A 20,751-nucleotide genomic window follows, 5' to 3' on the forward strand; every position below is an offset into this window, starting at 1 on the left:
CTTAGGGGAGACTTATTGAAAACCCCATTTTTACGTTTTTCTTTTATGTTGTTTAAAACAAGTCCAATTTTCGTGTTCTCGTTAAAAAATGCAGATAGATAGAAAAAACAATTTCCGCGCTGATTGGCTATAGTTGTTCTTTGTTGTCAAGGGCCATTTTTGTCTTCTTTTTTCCCACCTCATTAGTGAGTTTGATGTCCACTGATTCTATTGACGTTTGACTCATTAGCTCAGGAAATTCGATGTTATTTGTAGTTCTCCGTTTCCTGACCCAAAATCTAGTGAATCTGTGATTATAGTGATCACTTCATTAGCATACAGACACAAGGCTTGTAATATTACTTGACAAAAGCTAAACTAGCGGCCCTTAGCTTTTCCGTCTGTTCTCTTTGGTTATTGTTATAGTAAGCTCGACACTTAAATTCATGGATTTCAAACACCAGGAAGAGAAGCCACTCCGAACTGACTCGTTTAGAATACAGGAGCCTAGATGCAGAACAGCTCCGCAGGGAAAATTCGTAAGCAGAAGTGTGATCGCTACAGTGCTTGCACTGATTATAGTGCTCATTATTTTAGTCATTGTCCTGGGATCTTTGCTCGGCAAAGAAAGATGTTCTAGGGAGGAGAAGTTTAAAGGCGAGTCTTGATTATGTTGTTATGAAGAATAAGTATTTTGTGTTCTGCATGTCGCGAATCCATGCCAGCCGCAGTTGTACTGATACTGACTTAGTTTATTTGATTAAAGAAATGAGAGGGTGAGCTTTGGTCGTCTGTGTAGTTAGAAACAGAAAATTTCTTAGGTTTTACAGCTGAGACGTCACCTTATAATGTTTAACATATAAGGGTGAGTTTTTGAAAGAAATGATGATCTGCCAAAGATCAAACCAAACGAAAATTGTGCATGCTAAGAATGTATTATCAGCTGATAATTATCTTTCTAAGTATTTGGCATTGTTCTGCGTTCTCTCACACTGTTAACTTCCCTACCCTACTTTTTGTACAAAGGCCTTTTTCACAAAATAATTAAACATGATACGGTAACAATACGATTTTATACTAAGCATTAGCGATGAGAGATCAGTGAGATATTCTCGCTTCATCAATGAAATAAAGGGCGAACAAAAGTTACCTTCTGTTCTTAAGTTGAAATATCATTTTGCTTGACAAAGAAGTTCAGTTAGTGAATTGATTATTTCTTGTTGCTTTTGGCAAAGATGATAACAGAGGAAGTCACCGATTAATTTTGTACGATGTTTGCATTTTGTAAAAGTTGGCTGCGAAGAGATAGTTACGAAACAAAGCTAGGCTGTATGTTTGTGATTCGTATAAGACAGTTTTTAAAGCCAGAGGGTGAATCAGTACTCAGATGGCACAATCATGGCGTCGAGAGAAAACATATTGGTCAAGTAAAATTGCATATATCATAAATTTAAACATACATTAGGAAGGGTCTGTTTTGGTTGTAATGTTAAAACAAACGCAAAGGGCGGTTACAGTCGATTGAAAATAATGGTCAGTGCATCCAAGGCTTGGAGTGGTGCGCTGTGTATAATTTACTGTCACTAAAGATTGCATAATCAGACGATTTAATATATTGTGCTTTGTTTTTTAAAACGGGCTTCCTGCATGTTTACGTCGGAATATCCAATTTTACGCCCAAGGGGAAGCACGATGGTGAATTTTGAGAGGAAGGGCTCCAAAATCATGAAAACAAAAACGAATGTGGCAATGATCGATGAGAATTTTGAAATTAACTTTTACAAAGTGAATTAATCATACACAACAGCTATTTCTTTATCAGTAGTTTTCATGTGAACTTTTATTCATCACCAATTCACATTTTATTTACAGGAACGATAAGTCCCGAAACCACATTTCCAACGACAGTCCATAGTCCTACAACACGTGGGAATGGCATTTGGTGGAATGTACGCCTCCCAAAACATATCACACCCAAACATTACGATGTTATAATTTTCGTTGATCTGAAGAAGTTCTTATTCAACGGTAAAGTCTCTATCTTAATTGACGTGAAACAATCAACGGAATATATTTTGGTTCATACCAACCAGCTGGAAGTGATGTCAGTCACTGTCCGGCGGTCTTCTGGTGGTAAGTAAGTTTTTGTAGTTTTTGTTCCATTATGAGGGCATATGGTAAAATATGGACTGGACCTTAAACGCGATATTTTCAATAGAAATCGAAGTCCAGTGTTCACGTGGCAGTTTCGCTTTCGCATGACGACAAAAATGAAGAACAACCAAAAAGTCAGTCGAAAAACCGATGGAGATAATTTGTACGATCGAGTAAAAGCTCCATTAGCAAGTAGTGTTTACTATTACATCCACCTCACACCTCTCCCTGCCTAGCAATAGTCCTTCTCTCACCCCTCCCTGAGTAATAACACTCTGCCTTCCACCCCTCCCTCAGTATTAGTAGACTGCATCCCGCCCCTCCCTGAGTACTAATGGTGTGCTTCCCCCCTATAAAATGGTCCAAAAAATGGTCCAAAAAATAGTCTAAAAAATGGTCCAAAAAATAGTCCAGTCCATATTTTACCCTATGCCCATTACGAGGCGATAGTACAGCGGCTGATTAAACTGATTAAGAGATTATAAACTTATAATCTTTTGAACTGAGTTGTTCAGTCTGGCTTTTTATTTTCAATAAAGTTGTTAATTTTATTAAATCAGATTGTTAAAAGGATCACCTAATTGCTTTTGTAGATTTAGCTAATAAACATATTTGAAATTAAGTGAACCATTTATTTGACTGAAGAATGACCTTGCATGTTGTCTTTTCAGGAGAATTTAGAGTCATGAATCAATTCTGGTTTGAGATTAATCAGTTCTACGTTATCCAGCTGAACGGCTGGTTACATCCAGATGAATATGTCGTGACTATAGAGTATGAATCTGACCTAAGAGAAGAATTGGAAGGATTCTACCGAATGACGTACAAGCAGAAAGACGGAACTATAGTGTAAGAACAAATTTTGTTTGCTTATAAACTGCTTTAGGACTGAAGCACATCGTTGAGTGCGTGGGAAGCTCTTGAAAAATAATCAGAAGATCCAATATACACAGTTAACAAATAGGAAAACACGTTGCGATGTATAGGACTGAAAGATCAGGGTGCAGTTTTATAAGGAGTTGCAAACATTTTGATTTCGAATGCAGAGAAGATTTGAGGACAACCTCTTCTTGCATTTAAAGATTTGTAGACCTACTCCTCCCTGTCTGCTCGGAAAAACAGTCAGTTCACGCACTTTGATCTTCTGTGGATAATTACTGCATGACGAAAATTTTTTGTTAACAGCCATATTCGTTGAACGACCTTGTATAGGTTGATGGGCTATTAATCAAAGTCCACCATTTATTGTAGTCCTGTGGCTGTTACCCAGTTCTCCCCATCACATGCACGTAAAGCATTTCCGTGTTTTGATGAACCAGCAATGAAAGCAACGTTCAATGTGACCATCGCTCATGACCCTGATTTGATTGCTATCTCAAATATGCCTGTTTACCATAATGAGGTGACAGACGGATGGAAATACGATCACTTCGAGAAGTCAGTCGTCATGTCCACCTATCTAGTGGCTTTTGCTGTCTGTGATTTTAAACACACTGAATTCACATTGACCAAAGATGGAAAGAAGGTATGTTATTAATAACAAGTATAGTATTGAGGTGCAAGAGGATGGACTAAAACTAAAAGAAATGATATGATCCTAGCCAGAGATATATAGATGTTGATAAAGATAAGACTAATCAAGGCGAACAAAACAGTGTTAGGATTCTTATTTATCGATCTTTTTACCACCGTGATATGTATCATGCCTACCTGACACAAAAACGATAACTGGGTGTTTTTACACCTAAACCTCACCTCTAGTCTCACAGGTAAATTAAAAAAGCTTTATGGTGACCATGTCAGTTTTATCTTCTCCATCTGTTTAGGTGCGGATGTATGCTCCTGCGGAGCAGATTGATCAAGTGGAATACGCTTCTCAAATCACAGATAAACTTTTTAGTTTTTTCGAAGAATATTTCCAAATACCATATGCGTTGCCAAAAACAGGTAAGTCAGCAGTATGAAGGAGACTGGCTCAACTTGTAACTTCGGGATGGAAAACAAGGGAGATAAAAAGATTAATCAGATCTCCCCAGCTGTTACTGACTTGGCTGAATAAAGCTGAGTACATTAAAAGAAGGATCAGTCAAACCCACTAATCTATGCACTATTAAGGAATTCTTGAAGTTTTACTTTGAACTAGAATTACTCATTATTTGTCTTTCATACTCTGATTCTGAGAACGTTGTTGATAACCCAATTAGTATTTCAAGAGCTCTTGAATGCTTGACAGATATGATTGCTATTCCAAATTTCATTCATGGCGCAATGGAGAATTGGGGACTCATAACCTACAGAGACTGGAATCTACTCTTCAAACCAAATGTATCCTCAGCAGACAATAAACAGAGAGTTGCCGAAGTCATATCCCATGAAATCGCTCATCAGGTATTTTGAATGAAGTGACTCAGTCATAACATTTATTCTTCTTGCAACTGTCACTGATAATTTGTATTACAGTAAAGCGAGCGAGTGCTAAACATGACCAAGAAGCTAAGGGCGAACAAATCCGCCAGGCACTGTGGTGTTCCTGTGGTGCTCCTGTGGTACTCCTGTGGTACTGGTTAAACGAATAACATTGCAAGGAACAATTCAGGAAAAAATACCTGGTTTTTGATTGTTATTTTTACTATTTGGAATGACATTGAATCATACGGATTTATTTTCAGTGGTTTGGAAATCTTGTCACAATGGAATGGTGGGATGATTTTTGGCTGAATGAAGGATTTGCCAGTTTTATGGAATTTTCTGCTACGGATTTTATTCATCCAGAATGGAAAATAGTAAGTTATCAAGAAACCTTGAAAGATGTTTACGTGAATTTTTTACCTAGAAATGCTCTGCTGAAATATTTTTCAGGACGATCAACTAGTTGTAACCGATATGTCAACAGCATTCGCAGCGGATGGCTTGGCAAATTCACATCCAATCAGAATTCCTATAACGAGACCTGAAGAGATCACTAAGATTTTTGACTCCATCACTTATGAAAAGGTATGCATGCATTTGTTTGTAAAAAGATCTTCCAAAGTAAGTAAGCGAGGAATTACTCGTGTGTAGACGTGAAATTAAGATCCATTTTGAAACAACTGGTTTTTATTGTAATTAGGTAACGTTTTGAAGTATGTCGAAACAACTTATCGCTTTTAGGGCGCATGTATCCTACGTATGTTGGAGGCTTATCTTGGAAAAGAAGTTTTTAGGAGAGGATTGAAGGTAAGGAAAGGATCTTTACGCCGTTGAAGTGAGACTTTGGTTTAGAGATTTTGCTATTTATTTTCAAAGTAATTAACCGGTAGTTGTTGGTTTAGTTCTAGAGGAAGTTTTTAAATTATGTTTACTTCAGTCCAGTTACATACCATGACATACCTTTGATTTATATTTTTCAGCGTTATTTAAAAAGATTCGAGTACGCCAATGCCAACACGATGAAATTATGGGCTGCACTCAGAGAGGTTTGTACACCCACTTGGTTTATCAATAGCTTGCGTAAACATGAACTGAGTTTTGACAAAATTAATACGGCCTCGGGTGGTACTCAAGACCTCAAGCACAGTTTTTCCCAATACGGACCTCCCGGCTGGCGAATTACATAAATTTACTTTGGCCGAAACATTTTACTAGCCGACCCATGGAGGATTTTCTGTATAGTGCCAGACCCTTGACGGCGGATATTCTGTTCACCTCAAACGTTTGAGTCTCAAATTTTCAGTCTGGAAGAGAGTCGAATTTTGTTCTGCAAGTCAGAATGAAATATACTTCATTATGAAATAATAATTACTCGGTCAATATGGCGAGGCCTTACTTTGAGATTTTCCCGTAACCGGACTTTACATGCGGTAATTGAGTAGTTAGCACCAAAGGAGGTCTTCCTAAAAAAAATTTATATCAATAATTGTCGTGTATTAGGGTTCGAGGTACTAGTATAGAGTAATGCGTGAATCAGACTAAGTGCTCAACACGACTGCTTTATTAGAATGTAAAGAATCTAGTCATATACAATTATGGGGCGCCAAACCAGTCAATATTCCCTCTTTATTTCTGCGACCCAGTTTACTTTTTACGTGGTCATTTCGACTTTTTATACGGTCAACTTTTTACTTTTTATATGGTCAACTCGACTTTTTATATGGTCAAATTTAAGAAAATAGACAATACTTTTTAAAAACTTGTTTCGACAGTTCTTCTCTCATCTTCAGTTCTGATTTTACAAAGTACAAAGTTGAATTTAAAGTGTATAACAAAATGCTGATTGGACAAAACAAACAATAGCAACAGAAAAACGTGTGCAATTGCAAGGAAAGTTTCAAATTAATATGATAAAGTTGACGGTTAGTGTAGGTTGCTCGCATCGAATGTGGATAGCTTCTTTGATTTTAATTTGGAAAGTTGTGGAAGCGTGATCTAAGATGCTGAACATCCGATGAACGTACGAAATTCATACGATGGAGGTTAATAACTCATGCGTGTGTTAATGGATATTCCCGAATTATAATTTATGCCCACTGCTGCAATAAGAACAAAGCTGATACAGTACTGGAACAATTTGTTAGAGGTGTCAACAGTTATGGATTGTCTACTAGGGTGAGAAGTGATTATGGTATGGAAAATTTCAAATTAGCAGAGTTTATGCAAGAGCAGAGAGGTGTTGACAGAGGTAGCATTATAACTGGTAGCTCTGTGCACAACTGTCGTGTAGACAGGTCACATAGAGATATTTACTCAGGAGTACTTTTCTTTTTTACTAGAACATTTTCTCGCTCAGGGGATTATGAGCTACTGCATGCAGTAAATGATTTGCATGCATTTGCATGGCATTACGCCTTCATCCCCAGAATCAGTGAGTGCTTACAGGAATTCAAGGGCCAGTGGGAAAATCATCCAATTTATTCTGAAGGAAATCTTTCTCCTATTCAATTATATACAGCTGGAATGCTTGAAAATGAACGCTCTGGATATGCTGCAGTAGAAGGTGTGTTTGATGCTTGTAGTAGGCATGATTACGGATTTGACCCCTCTGCTCCTGTCCCTCTGGAAGAAGAAGACTATCAGGTAGTAGTTCCAGATACAAGTGTTCCACTTTCTGATCAACAGATTGCATTCGCAGAAAATCATTGCAACCCCTTGCAAGAAAATGACAGAAGTGGTGAATATACACACTTAAGTCGTTTAAGAATTTTTTGTTCTTTGATTTTACAGGATATACATATATATCTACTGAACTGACTTAAGTTGCAAACTTGTATTTTGTATTGAAAAATCACTATAGAGGCTATAAACTTCACAAAACATTATGCTTTTTATTGCTCTTTATGTTTTCAAAAGAGAACTTTGAAAAGTTTTGAACCTCATTGTATTTTAACAAATCTAACTGACTGAAAGAAATTAACATAATTTCCATCTATAAGTTTTTCTGAAAAAATCCACACTAAGCAGCCTTGATAACACAACGAGATGAAAATGTAAAAATGAGTGTGTCGTAAGCAAGCACACCCATTCTTGTAATGACGTAGCTCAACAGAAAATTACTCCGTAACTGAACAGTCTGAGAGCAAACAAAGCTCAGCAAGACGCACATATACCATAGTAAGACCACTTTATGGTGTACATTTATGCTATTTGTTCACACTATATTCATCTCCTAAGTATCTAAATTCAAAATGGCCATGAATTCTAAAAAGCTAGCACATGTGCTGGGCGCCTCTAAAGTGTAGCTACAGCTGTGGAAAATAGGCTTCTCTGTAGACCTTTACTGTTGATGAATGATATTGTCAACCTGTCAGTGACAAGAACATCAGATGTAGTTGTAAATCTCAAACATTTGGTAGTCTTAGCTTAGTCAAGCCCTCTAATGAATCTCTTCAAGTGGGCCAGTGTTTCTGTCTCAGCTGTTGTAGCCGGACTGGCTTCAAGTGGGCCACTAACTTTAACATTACTTGGTGTGATGAAAGAATACAATTTATGTAATGATTTTATACATCTAGGAAATAAATCCTGAGGTAAGCAAGAATTGGCTGCCAGCAGTCACTCACATATTGGGTTTTTTGCTCTATCTCCTTGTCAGCAGTCTCTCTCATGATTTCTATTAAGTTCTTCTTGAATTTTTGCCTTACAATAATTGTACATGAACTTTCAATATTAATATAATTTTTACTATTAGTTACTTATCTCATCGAGCAGGAGGAACCAAAAACAAGCTACCTTGAGTATTCAAAAAAATATCCTCACTTGAAAGTTGACTTTGAAGCTGACGTGACTTGGTAGTTGCTTTGTATTAGCGCCTATTCCCGGTTTTTGAACCCGTCGAAGTTCGTTTTCTAGTTGTAGTTGCCACACGTACGTCGAAAGTTAGAAATCAGTGTGAGAGCTCTGCTGCAATCGAAGAACTTGATGATGGGACAGAGGAAGTCGAAGTTCTCTTAGTAGCTGTCAACGCTGCCACGTTTCTAATGTTATCATTGTGAAGATTTTCGATGGCTTTGAGAGTGTGCTTAGCTATGGCACACGCCAAGGAGATATGCTGCACGTCTTCGTTGTTGGCAGCCATTTTATTCGAGTCTAAGAGTAATGCAGTGTGGAGGTCACAAAGCTGACCATGTAAAAAGTATCAATTTGACCAAATAAAAAGTCGCGTTGACCTTACAAAAAGTAAAAAGTTTATCATATGGAAAGAGGAGTTGATCAAGTTAAAAGTTCAACCGGCCATATAAAAAGAAAAGTTAATCATATAAATGGTCGAGTTGGCCATGAAAAAAGTTCAACTGATCATATAAAAAGTATAAAAGGTTAATCATATAAAAAGTCGAGTGGACCGTGTAAGAAGTTCAACTGACTATATAAAAAGTAAAGGGTTGATCATACAAAAAGTCGAGTTGACCATATAAAAAAGTAAACTGGGCCACAAAAATACAAAGGGAATATTGACTGGTTTGGCCCTCCATATACAAGGATAATCACGTGGTTACGTTCAAGGGTGTGCTAACCAGCTGTAATCCAGCCTCGTGGCTGCAATTGGTATTAATAAACAAACTACAACTACAACCAGTAAAATACATAATGATTTTAGATCTATGAAATTAATTTATTTGCACTGTGGTGAAGAAACGAACTTAAGAGATCCTCGCAGCTAAGAACACTACTGAACTAGTAGTTGAAAATAGGGCCTAAAAAAAAAATTTAGGCCCGCACGGGATTTGAACCTATGACCTCTGCGATACCGGTGCAGCGCTCCACCAACTGAGCTAACAAGCCAACTGGGAGCTGGGTCCAAATAAACCATCCAAGTGATGAATAATGATTTTAGATATATGAAATTCATATATTTGTGAAATACTCGGTAAAATACAGATTATTTTATAGCTAAGGTATTAAGAAACACGACAGTAATGTATATAGAACAAAAATACAAGAATTGAGCACAAGATATAAAACATTCGAAAAACATTGCGGGGTCGATTATATATTTAATTATTTATTTAGTTAAGAAAAAAACCTTGAATCTTTTGAAAACAGAATAAAGGATCCCGTGTACTTGATAGGCGAGGAAGGCTAGTGAATTTCCTTGCTCCTATTTTATTTCAAAGATAAACTGTTTCGAATCTTACGGCCTGTAATTCAAATACTAAATACCTACTGACATAAACTAATGAAAGATAATTGCTTAGATGTTTGTTCTTTGTAACCATTGATTGTGACAGGAGAGCTGTTATCAGGGGAACTGTGTGGATGTTGATCACATGATGAACACGTGGACACTTCAAATGGGTTATCCTGTAATCAATATCCGACATTCTACAGGCGACCAATATTTAGTTTCTCAAGAAAGGTTTCTCTACCATACTGATGCAAACATCACAGCTGAGTATAGATCACCGTACAAGTGAGTACAGTGCCAAATAAAGGATATCTGTTGACGCTGGAGCAGAAGCGTTGATCTTCTTTGTCGCGTTGTTTCCTGTACTTTTCACGGAAACCATGTGTAATTTACGGAAACCGGAGACCGTAAATATGCAGCCACATCTTTATTTTCCATTAAATCACAAATAAGTTTTATTAAAGTCATTATTTGCTTTATCTGTTTTAATATTCAATTCACCGCACACATGTTGTCTCCACAGTTATAAATGGTTTATACCATTTACGTATGTCACTTCTTCAGCGCCAAATAAAGTCATTCTGAAAGACTTCAATATGACGTCAGGTAAAGAATGATACTTCTTTTGTAAAATTATGGTTTCTGAAAAATTATCAAAATTGGGTTAAATAACCAGAAGTCAGGTCTACCTGTGCTTCATCTTTGATAAACTTTGAAAAATCATAGGAACAATAACGTGGACTCCACGGAATGGAAGTGGTTGGATAAAAGGAAATGTTGGCCAGAAAGGATTCTTTAGGGTTAACTATGACGATAAGAACTGGGATGCTTTGGCTCAAGCTCTGAGGACTGACCACAAGGTAAGTTAGACAGTTTATCATTGACTCAAAAGACAGTCACTCAGTTATTCAGTTTGTCATTGAGTCAAGAGACAGTCACTCAGTGAGTCAGTTTGTCATTCATTCAAAAGACTAAGTCAGTTTGTCATTCAGGCAAAAGACAGACAATGAGTAAGCCATTTTTTCATTCAGTCAAAAGATAGTTACACAGTTTTTCAGTTTGTCATTCAGTCAAAAGACAGACATCAAGTTATTCAATTTGTAATTCAGTTAAAAGACAGTCAACCAGTAAGTCAGTCAAGTGGCCAGTCAATGAGTTGGTCACTTAGTTAGTCTGTCAGATAATCATTCATTCAGATAATGGGCAGACAGACAGTCATTCATTCAGTCAACCACCTTGAGCTTTAGCTTGGTTGACTCATTGTTATTTAGTAAGTCATTGATTTTAGTCAGTCAGATAATCAGTTATTTAGTCTTTCTGAGAGTTAATTAGTTAGTTATATAGTCAGCCAGTCAGGAAGTTGGTCGCTCGGACGATTCAGTATTATTCAGTAGGGTATTCATACAGTCAGTCAGTTTTTTGAAATTGCAAATCAAACCTCAGTAAAAAGAGTGCGCCTTTGTAAAAGTTACTTTTGTTTTTTTGTGTTTTAGTTATTGAATATTTCGGACCGGGGAGGTGTTATAGATGATGCGTTTGAACTGGCTAGGTGGGTTTGTAAAGTGATACTTATAATTTTATTTTACAACTCAATAGGCTTTTACAACACAATTGTGAAATACGGGCTCTCTAGATTACAGATTGAAAAGCACACATCCGTATGGGTGTCTTGGTTAAGCGGTACTGTGACGTACGATAACTAAATGTTCTCCAACGAAGGGCCTGCGCTCGCAACATCAGCTTTTCAAAACCCCTTTGGAGATAGATTGGTTTACCTTTATCGATCAACTCCTCTGTTTGTAGTAAATAAGTGGATTTCAGAATGCTTCTGGAAATATGTAGTTCATTATCCTTGCTGAGTCGGTTAGACCTCTCATCTTGATGGCACCCGTAGCTTAAGGATGATAATTTTCAAATCGATTGTATTACAGGTTTTACTTAGTGTCATCTAAAAAGGTCTTTCAATTATTTACTAAGGAGTGAAAAACTTAACTACACTAAGGCATTGGAATTAACGTCATTTCTACGTGCTGAAGAAGAATATGTTCCCTGGCAAACGGCCTTGAAGAGCTTCAATTTCATAAAAAGTCTTTTAATTCCACCCAGACCAGCATACAAATACTTGCAGGTTAGTTGCGTAAACTATCTATAACAAAGACAGTATGCAGAATGAATAAGCCTACAAAACACACTTGGCTGTGTTTGTGTCTAATTTCAACTCTGCTGATCTGATGTAGTATGCGTGGAGCATGTAATTTACACCTTTTGCTGTTCATTACGAGAAAATACGCATTACGAAAATACGAACAATTGCGTGCAAATACCTTCACTAACGGCAAAAAACGATTATTTGCACGTAAATCAGATTCAATAACCTTTTTTTTTCATTTTAATCAGCATTCAATAACAATTTTGGGCATTCTTATGCGTCATTCGTCAAACAAAAGAGAAAAATATACTTTCATTTGCGCTAGCATTCAAGTCATTTACACCATCTTGAAATTCAAGAGAGACAAGACACAAACAATATAGTGCAGAAACCCTTTATTAAAATTTTTATCCCACTGTTTGCAATTCAGTAGCATTCCTGGATGGCCTAAGTATGAATAAGACAGTCATTAATGCACTTTTACAAACAATTCAGTGTTTTTTATATTCAATATGCAAGTAGTGATTTTCGACCGAACACCGATTTTGCCAGAACTTGCATTCAGTAAATTTCGTCCCCTTCATTCGCTTTGCATCCACAGCCAAAATGCCACGAAGAAATCGAATATCACTCGAACACAGAGAGAGAATCGTGAGAGAATTTGAGGACGAGGAGGAAGATTATCTTGTGGTCGCGGACACGCTTGGAGTGAACCGATCAACGGCAAGATGCATTGTGGAAAGCTACATCAGAGAGGGCAGGATCTAGGAAAGACCACGAGGAGGTAGAAACAACGTGCGCGTGGACGAAGAGATGAGAGCTTGTCTAGAGGAAATCATAAAAGAGAACTGTTTACTTACACTTGCTCGGATAAACAATGAACTGAGGAGACGGCTACCACTAAAACCTCAGATCCATGACCTCACCGTGGCAAGGACATTAGACGGGATGCTTTCCCGAGTGAAACGTACGAGGCCCCTCCCCGCGGACAGAAACAGACCTGATGTGATGAACAAGCGAGTGGATTACGCCACCTGGTTTATGAACCATGCCGTAGTGCGCCACTGCATTTTTGTCGACGAATGCGGCTACAACATCTGGACGGCCAAAAGCCACGGTAGAGCGCGGCAGGGAAAGAGGGCGTACCGTCAAGTGTGCGGCCAGCGAGGACGAAACTTGACCGTGACAATGGAAATTTCGCCAATCAACGGACTTGTGTTTCTTCGGCAGCTGTTGGCGGAATGAATGCTGCACGTTTCGATAACTTCCTGGCATAGGCGAGGACAAACCTAGATCCCGACGAGGAGGTGATCTTTGTGTATGACGAAGCACCGGCCCACCGAAGCCCGGTCATTCCCGCCCCAAACACAGACCTTAAAATGTTTCCTCCCTAGGTCCTTTCCTAAACATCGTGGAGCAGGCAATAAGCTGTCTGAAAGCGGCGATCAAGGCTGACATCTCGCGTCCGAAAATTCAAAGGCGCATGGATAACAGAGATGAGGCCAGAGCCAGAGGAATCCCACTGGGGGAGTTTCGAACACAATAACTGCTTGAAGCTCTGCACAGAAACATCGACACTGTGACTGCGGCTAAAAGTGCGCAATGGTACCGCTTTATGCAGACCTATCTGCCAAAATGTTGAATAGAGAGATTATTGAAGGGTAAACTGAAATTCAAAATTAGATAACTTTGGAATAGGTATTTTTCAATTAGAATTCGATGTTTGAATATTGAAAATAAAAAACGCTTGATTGTTTGTACAAGCGCATAAATGATTGTCTTATTCACACTAATGCTGTCCAAAAATGTTATTGAATTGCAAACAGTGTGATAAAAATGTTAATGAATGGTTTATGCACTATATTGATTATGTGTTGTCTCTATTGAATTTCATTGAATTTCATTGAATGTTAGCGCAAATGAAAGTACATTTTTCTCTTTTGCTTGACGAATGACGCCTAAGAATGCCTAAAATTGTTGTTGAATGCTGATTAAAATGCAAAATCGTTAATAAATATGATTTACGTGCAAATGATGTTTTTTGGCTCTAACAATTGTATTTTCACGCAATTGTTAGCCTCTTAACGCAAATGAAGGCATATTTTCTCGTAATGAACAGGAAAAGGTGTATTAGGGAGCTTGTGTCTGCGAGATATTTGCCAAGGACTGAAGTTTTTGAGGTCTTTTGGTCAACTTTGGTTCAAAACTGATCACTAGAATTATTTTTTTCGATTCATCGATCGCCCTTTTCGTCCACCATGGAAATTTTTCAACTTCATCAATCCAACCCTTGTGTTTTCAGATGACTAATTTTCTAAACTGAGGTTATCACTGAAACGAAAGTTCACTCTCCTGACAAGTTTTATATCATTGTTGAATCTCACAGAAATACCTTGTCTATCAAGCAGAACCTATCTACAAAAGACTTGGATTTACTGATCAAGGTTCTCACCTAGAAACGTAAGCATATAAGTCAAGAACGTAATGTTTAAAATCATCTTGTAGTAATACCTTAATTTTCTTTTTGCCTCATGTCAGTTTCCTGCGACCAGCTATCTTGGAAATTGTTTGCGATGCAAAAGATAAAGCCTGCCGAGCAAATGCCTCGAAATACTTTCGTGATTGGATGAGAGATCCAGTCAAGAACCGGTAAGAGCCGGTGAATTTCTCCGCAGTAGTAGGTGTTTTTGCTGTAAATGTGGATACTGAATGGGTACTTTTTTGTGGCCTGTTGGCTCAAAGCTCAATAACCATCCATTGCACAGGAGATAATAGCATCGAAGACGGGACTTGAGTTAAAGGGCATGTAAACCCAAAAAACGTTCATTTTCTTTTCACATAGATGTTTAGTAAATATATCAAGTACACCAAAGGTGCCATTCGTTTTTTCTCAAAAGTCCATTTTCACTTTGAAAAAGCTCTTCCAAATTCGAAACATTCACCATTTTGAATGGCGCCATCTTTCTTGTGACGTCAAGGGTGGAACCTACAAAGTTTCGTTTAATAATCGCGTGAGACACGGAGTCTTTTCCACAGCCGTTGTTTGCCGGTCTCGTCACGATTTTTTTACTTACAGTTTGCTTCAATATACTCAGTTTTTTCATAATGGTAAAGCGTTGTGTAATCCAGTTTTGTACTGATTCAAACAAAACTGAGCATATAACACAAATATTTCCAAATGACGCAAATTTGAAGCACAATTTGTGAAACTTGTTCAAATAAAAATAGCCGATTTCGTCGAGCCGTTCGAACATTCTGTTGTTTGTAGCAGTCATTTTTCTTCCTGGTGTTGTACCGACAATTCAGGCCCTACCAGAAGCAAATTATTCGGAACTATAAACAGCTAGCTGTAATACTGTATAATTAAATCAATGACAGAAACAACTCAAGCAAATCGATCTCAAAATGTAACGAAACAGATGAAACGGAAAACATTTAGCTTACTCGTTTCCGGAGTGATTCTCTGTGCCTTACTGCTGCCTGTACGTGTAATAGGCCGTCTCTAGCACCAAGAAATCAAGGCAAATTGACTAAAAACCTGGATACTCAGTGATACAACTTATCTGGGTTTCAGACCCTCGCTCCTCTACTTTTTGCCACAATTGCCCGATTTCCGTACAACAAACACTTTCACGAGTTGTCGGCATTGGTTGACAAGTTCCACACTCGCACCTTTGACAATTTTATACAAAACACCCTCGGAAGCTCAGCGGGTTTAAAAAATTTCTGTTGCATTCTTTTAGATTGTGCCCTTGCTTTATTGGATTTTCATATCAAATACAAGTAAATCACACAGTAAGTTAGATACCAGTCTGAGTTTCCGAGGAGGTCGCATCGCTGTCAACACTGTGTTCTTGGGGATCGCTTCGGTGAACCCTACGCAGCTCATATTGTTAAGGACGTGGCCCAGACTTTCCTAAAGATTCTAGACCATCCCCATCGCCGTCATATACTAAGCTTAGGGCATTCGAGTCGCTATCTTCTGAAAAACATCTTCGAACTACCGCTGCTTACACGAGCTACCACACCAGTTCTGCTAGGGAATATGTGTTGCGCAATATTTCAGTTCCACCGCTTGCGTCACGACTCTCGCTATTGTTTTTACCGGAAATAGAATTTCAGTTGAAAATGCCGATTTTCTCCTAAAATAAGTCGAATTGGACAAAACGAATTTCAGATTCGTTCTCTACGCCACTTTTAACATAGTATGAGAAAAACATGTATTTTTGGGTTTACATGCCCTTTAACGAAGGAAAAGGAGCTTGGAAAAGGTTTGTTAAATTCTTGAGTGGGGAAACGAAAAGAATACTAATTACAGGAGAGAAAACAGTTCCTTGAAGCTGTTATTATGAGGACGAATTTTATTATGATTTAACGTGCTTCCTGTGCTTACTACACCAAGCTTTAATGACTGTGTTATTCTTTCATTTATTAGCCCGGCCGAATTAGCCCATTTCCACATACTGAACCGCTACTTTTTTACCAATGTATCCGTTTTGCTCATCAGGATACCGGCAAATTTGCGCTCTTTGATCTATTACTATGGTATCGCTAATGGAGGTCAGGAAGAGTGGGATTTTGCTTTTGATCAATTGCTGCAGACTTCAGTTGCCTCAGAGAGGAAGAAGCTCGTACAGGGATTGGCTGGATCCCCTGAGCCATGGATTCTAAGCAGGTAATTAAACAATTATCAGTCTCTGATACATTTTCGGTAAATGCAGTGGTTCTTTGTAGCACAAGGGATAGGAGGGGGGCATTGGGATTTTTGGTTTTGCGCTTTCGGCTATTTTTTAGATAGTTTTTTCGGTCTTTGTGCCAAAAAAGTTCGGTTTTTCGGTTTTGGTGTTCATTGCGGTTTGCTCATTTTCCGTTTTTTAGCATTTGATTTTCGGTTTTCGCGAAAAATATTGACGGGTTTCCGGATTTGATAGGGTTGGTTTAAGGTTAAGGTTTTAGGGTTAGGGTTAGGGTCCTAACCTCGAATGACGCCCAAGACTTTGACCATCCGTTGGGGTTCACGCGTCCTGAATGACGAATATGGTGCAGCAATAAGACAAAGTACAGTGCGACAAGAAACAACAATAGCTAAGTATAGAACATTGCTCTAGTTTCTTTATCATCGCCACCTCGAAGTTGGTGACCAAGTTACAAGCCACACGTAACTGATTGATTCAACATTCCAATAGAATCTTCAAACTTTCAGGTCTTAGTTCGCAAATGGAAATGTTAGATTAGGGATTTTCGATGGAACTTTCCAAAGCCATGGCTTTTTGCGACTGCAAAATTGCAATCCTATGGAGGACTTAAGTGCAAATTTCCTTGATTTAACTGGGCTCCATTACCAGCTGCTAAGTCCCCAGAGACCACGCTTGAGGTCCTCGAGAGAGCAGCTAAAATAAAGCCTATAATTTAAGCAGATACTACAAGATACGAATGCCAAGTCCATGGGATGCACAAACACTGTAATGAAATAAGTGTAGTTATGTTCCACTTGTCACCACCGTATCGGATCGATCAGGGTTTAATAACTGGGATGTGAAAATGTATCGGTTTTGACAGTTTTGCATGCGGTTTTCGGTTTTGATCGAATTTTTTTTCCATTTTTCGGTTTTGGATGATTTTACTACGGTTTTGCCGTTTCTAATAGGCCCCAATGCCCCCCTCGGATTGGAGTGGAGGTTCGCTTTTTTGTTACTTATTGGTAATACAGAGTACAGTGTGCAGTGAAACTAACCATTCAATTATGTCAACCATTTCTTCTGACTTGTCATGTCCCAACAGTGGAAATAACGAGATCGCAGAGGTAAGATGTCTTATGGATGATGGTATGCCTCGATATGCCACTGGAGACTATTTTAATTTGACAGCAGACCTCTCTACTTGCATATCTTCCAAATTCCTTGATGTTTTTAGGTTTCTCCAATTCTCGCTGGATAAAACAAAGATAAAATCTTCTGATGCACCACTCGTAATCAAAAAAGTTGCTGAGACTAGCTCAGTGGGGCAGCAGATAGCATGGGATTTCATATTAAACCACTGGAAATTATTAGAAAAACGGTTAGTTATTCCATGCTTCTAAAGACTTTATCATTGATACCATATGTCTGAGATTGCTCCTTATTTTTAATATCACCATAATCTCTCTATGAACATGATGAATAAAGTGAGTAATTTTCTAAAGAAACCGTGTTGCTGTGTCGGTGGGGGGGTTAAGCAGACTCGCCACCAGCGAACTCGCCACCAAGGAACGATCTCGCCACCAACGTACTCGCCACCAAGCGAAGTCTTCTCGCCACCAACCACCAATAAAGAGATAAACTAGAATAAAGTAGTCGAGGAGAGTAGGATGTTCGAACGAGCACAATTCAAATCAGCCGATACGTTTGTGCGCTTGTCTGTATTTAAATTATGACCTTCAGCGACGTGTTAGATGTGTTCCGTTCCTAACTCATTGACATCGAAACGTATCGTGTTTGTCTTTTGCACGTAAGCGAGGAGAAATTGCAAAACTCGATGCGAGGAATAAAAACTTACTTGAGAGAAAATGAAACTTCATGGGAAGAAATAAGTGATGAAATGAAACTCGATAGCAGTTGTATTAAAACTAAACTTATCGGTTTCGAACGTGCTTTCGACAACATACGTTTATAAAGTTTGAGTATAGACAAGCGAACAAACTTATCGGTTTCGAACGTGCTTTCGACAACATATGTTTATAAAGTTTGAGTACAGACAAGCGAACAAACTTATCGGTTTCGAACGTGCTTTCGACAACATACTTTTATAAAGTTTGAGTACAGACAAGCGAACAAACTTATCGGTTTCGAACGTGCTTTCGACAACATACGTTTATAAAGTTTGAGTACAGACTTATCAGCCGAACATCCTACTGTCCTCGACTAATCTCTTTATTGGTGGTTGGTGGCGAGAAGACTTCGCTTGGTGGCGAGTACGTTGGTGGCGAGATCGTTCCTTGGTGGCGAGTTCGCTGGTGGCGAGTCTGCTTGGTGGCGAGGTGACTGGATACCGGTGGGGGAGTACAACAAACTAATTTTGTTTTATCAACGGAGTTGATTATGTTAATTAGCCACCGCGAATAGTTTCGAAGTTGACGTTTCAAGTGTTAACCCTTTCGTCAGAGCGAAAGAAACCAAATTATCCCTTTATATCGGCACGGGCCCTCCTCTTCATTAAGTACAACCATTTAAATCAATGATAGTTTATTAGATTTCCCGTTAACAGAATTTGATCTGTTAAACCACTCATTCGCATCATTTACACCAAATGGACAGAGAACTATTTATTTATGAACTATAGGTATAACTGCAAACACAGCGGATTCGATGCCGCCACCAGGAATGACATTTTAACGTGCATTTCATCTTTCATGACTTAACAAGCAGTGCGAAGATACCTTGCGGTAGAGCGATACCTTAGCGTAGTGTGCGGTTAAAACTGAAAGAAATATAACTATAGACAAACGTTCCAGTAAAGAAAAGCCTAAGTCGCAAGCGGCACATAACCTAAATAGACAATCGCCAAAAAAGTACGCTTACATTTGTCACGGCCCTGGTGATGGCTACCTAGAATGTATTGTATAATGCAGTTGTGTTTCCGAGTCAACCAAAACGAACTGAATAACGGTCCTGCCAAAACGACGAAATTTGAAAGTTGTTTTTAAAGAAGCTAAAAAATATGTTCTGCAGATCCTGTTTGGATCTTCTGTTTATTTCGTAATAAACTTAAAGTGACCGCTGTGCTGATCCAGTGACAATTGGTTCACTGAGATGACTTCTAACGTTTTCGCCTTTGGCTTCTTTACTCAAAGGTATGGTGAATCCCTTTACATCCTCAGGAACATATTAGAGTCGGTGACTAGTGGCTTCACAAATGAATTTCAGCTTCAGCAGGTAAGCTAGATTGCGAAAATTAAAGTAAGAAAGAAGGAATTGTGCATTATAGTTTTTGTTTCTTGTGAACTTGTTTGTTAGTTCCGAGGTATGGTAAAACTCAGAAGCTCAAACGTTGTAATCTGAGCTCATGAAATGTATCTTTATCTGAGTATTCCTTTGTTACCCGTAAATGTCTCATTTCGTGCCATTCCTGTGTCACTGTAACACCTTTCTTCGAATGAAATTCCTGTGTAATTTATGCATCTCTCATCTAGTGCCGTCCCTGTGTTATCCATACATCTCTGGCCTACTGAAGGATTTCACAAGCGACTAACGTTTCAGTGCAAGTTTAAACATTTGAACCTTTTTTCTTCTTCGTGTAGCTTCTTAATTTTGTCAAAGGACGCGACGATGGGTCGGGATTGAGCGGCCAATCTTTATCACAAGTGGTCGAGAGGGTAAAGTCCAATATAGCATGGATCAAAAGAAACGAAAAAGATATAGAGAACTGGCTTAAGGTTTTCTTATCTAAAACAGGAGAACAAACAAAACAGAGTTTTGACTTTAGCGACCCAGCCAAACGCTAATAACATATTTAGGATTACTTCAAAATAAAAATACAAAGTATTATAACACGACAAACGCAATTTTGGGAAGGTAAAGCTCAGCAGTTAAGCAATAAAATCATTCTCAAACTAATTCACCATTTCTCTGTGTGATGAATCATAAGCTAATAAATTGGAAGCTCTTTCTCATGAGATCAGTCAAGGATCATGTGCTTAGAAAAATGCCTTTGTCATTCGCAAGGAGACTAAATTTAAAACGCCAAAATATTCCCGGCAGAGTAACTTGTCAAGCTACCCTATGGTTTCACTTGGCCCTTGACATTTAAGTCCAACCAATGGGTTAATCAATCGAGTGATTACTTAGAGGGACAGAAGAAAAGAAAACAACAAAAAACCTGAACAACAAAAAAACTCCTT

At 38.4% G+C, this 20,751-nt stretch overlaps 1 protein-coding gene and 1 pseudogene across 2 annotated transcripts; both read left to right on the forward strand.

Moving 5' to 3' along the window:
* The first annotated feature begins 338 nt into the window (after positions 1-338).
* Positions 339-20,471, forward strand: LOC131798450 (glutamyl aminopeptidase). Of its 2 annotated transcripts, XM_059116099.2 has the most exons (21): positions 339-636; positions 1,852-2,112; positions 2,805-2,982; positions 3,385-3,658; positions 3,960-4,080; positions 4,367-4,521; positions 4,803-4,916; positions 4,993-5,127; positions 5,284-5,349; positions 5,523-5,588; positions 9,831-10,012; positions 10,251-10,333; positions 10,454-10,587; positions 11,221-11,276; positions 11,705-11,855; positions 14,263-14,336; positions 14,415-14,525; positions 16,384-16,551; positions 17,790-17,933; positions 19,705-19,786; positions 20,152-20,471. In XM_059116099.2, the coding sequence occupies exons 1-21, from the start codon at positions 426-428 to the stop codon at positions 20,353-20,355; spliced, it is 2,970 nt and encodes a 989-aa protein (XP_058972082.1). In that variant the 5' UTR covers positions 339-425; the 3' UTR covers positions 20,356-20,471. The 2 variants fall into 2 exon arrangements, with proteins under 2 accessions (XP_058972082.1, XP_066023506.1); XM_066167409.1 differs by lacking the exon at positions 17,790-17,933.
* Positions 12,483-13,518, forward strand: LOC136281170 (uncharacterized; annotated as a pseudogene).
* Positions 20,472-20,751: the final 280 nt, after the last annotated feature.

Source organism: Pocillopora verrucosa, chromosome 1 (genome assembly GCF_036669915.1).
Source record: "Pocillopora verrucosa isolate sample1 chromosome 1, ASM3666991v2, whole genome shotgun sequence".
NCBI classification, from domain to species: domain Eukaryota; kingdom Metazoa; phylum Cnidaria; class Anthozoa; order Scleractinia; family Pocilloporidae; genus Pocillopora; species Pocillopora verrucosa.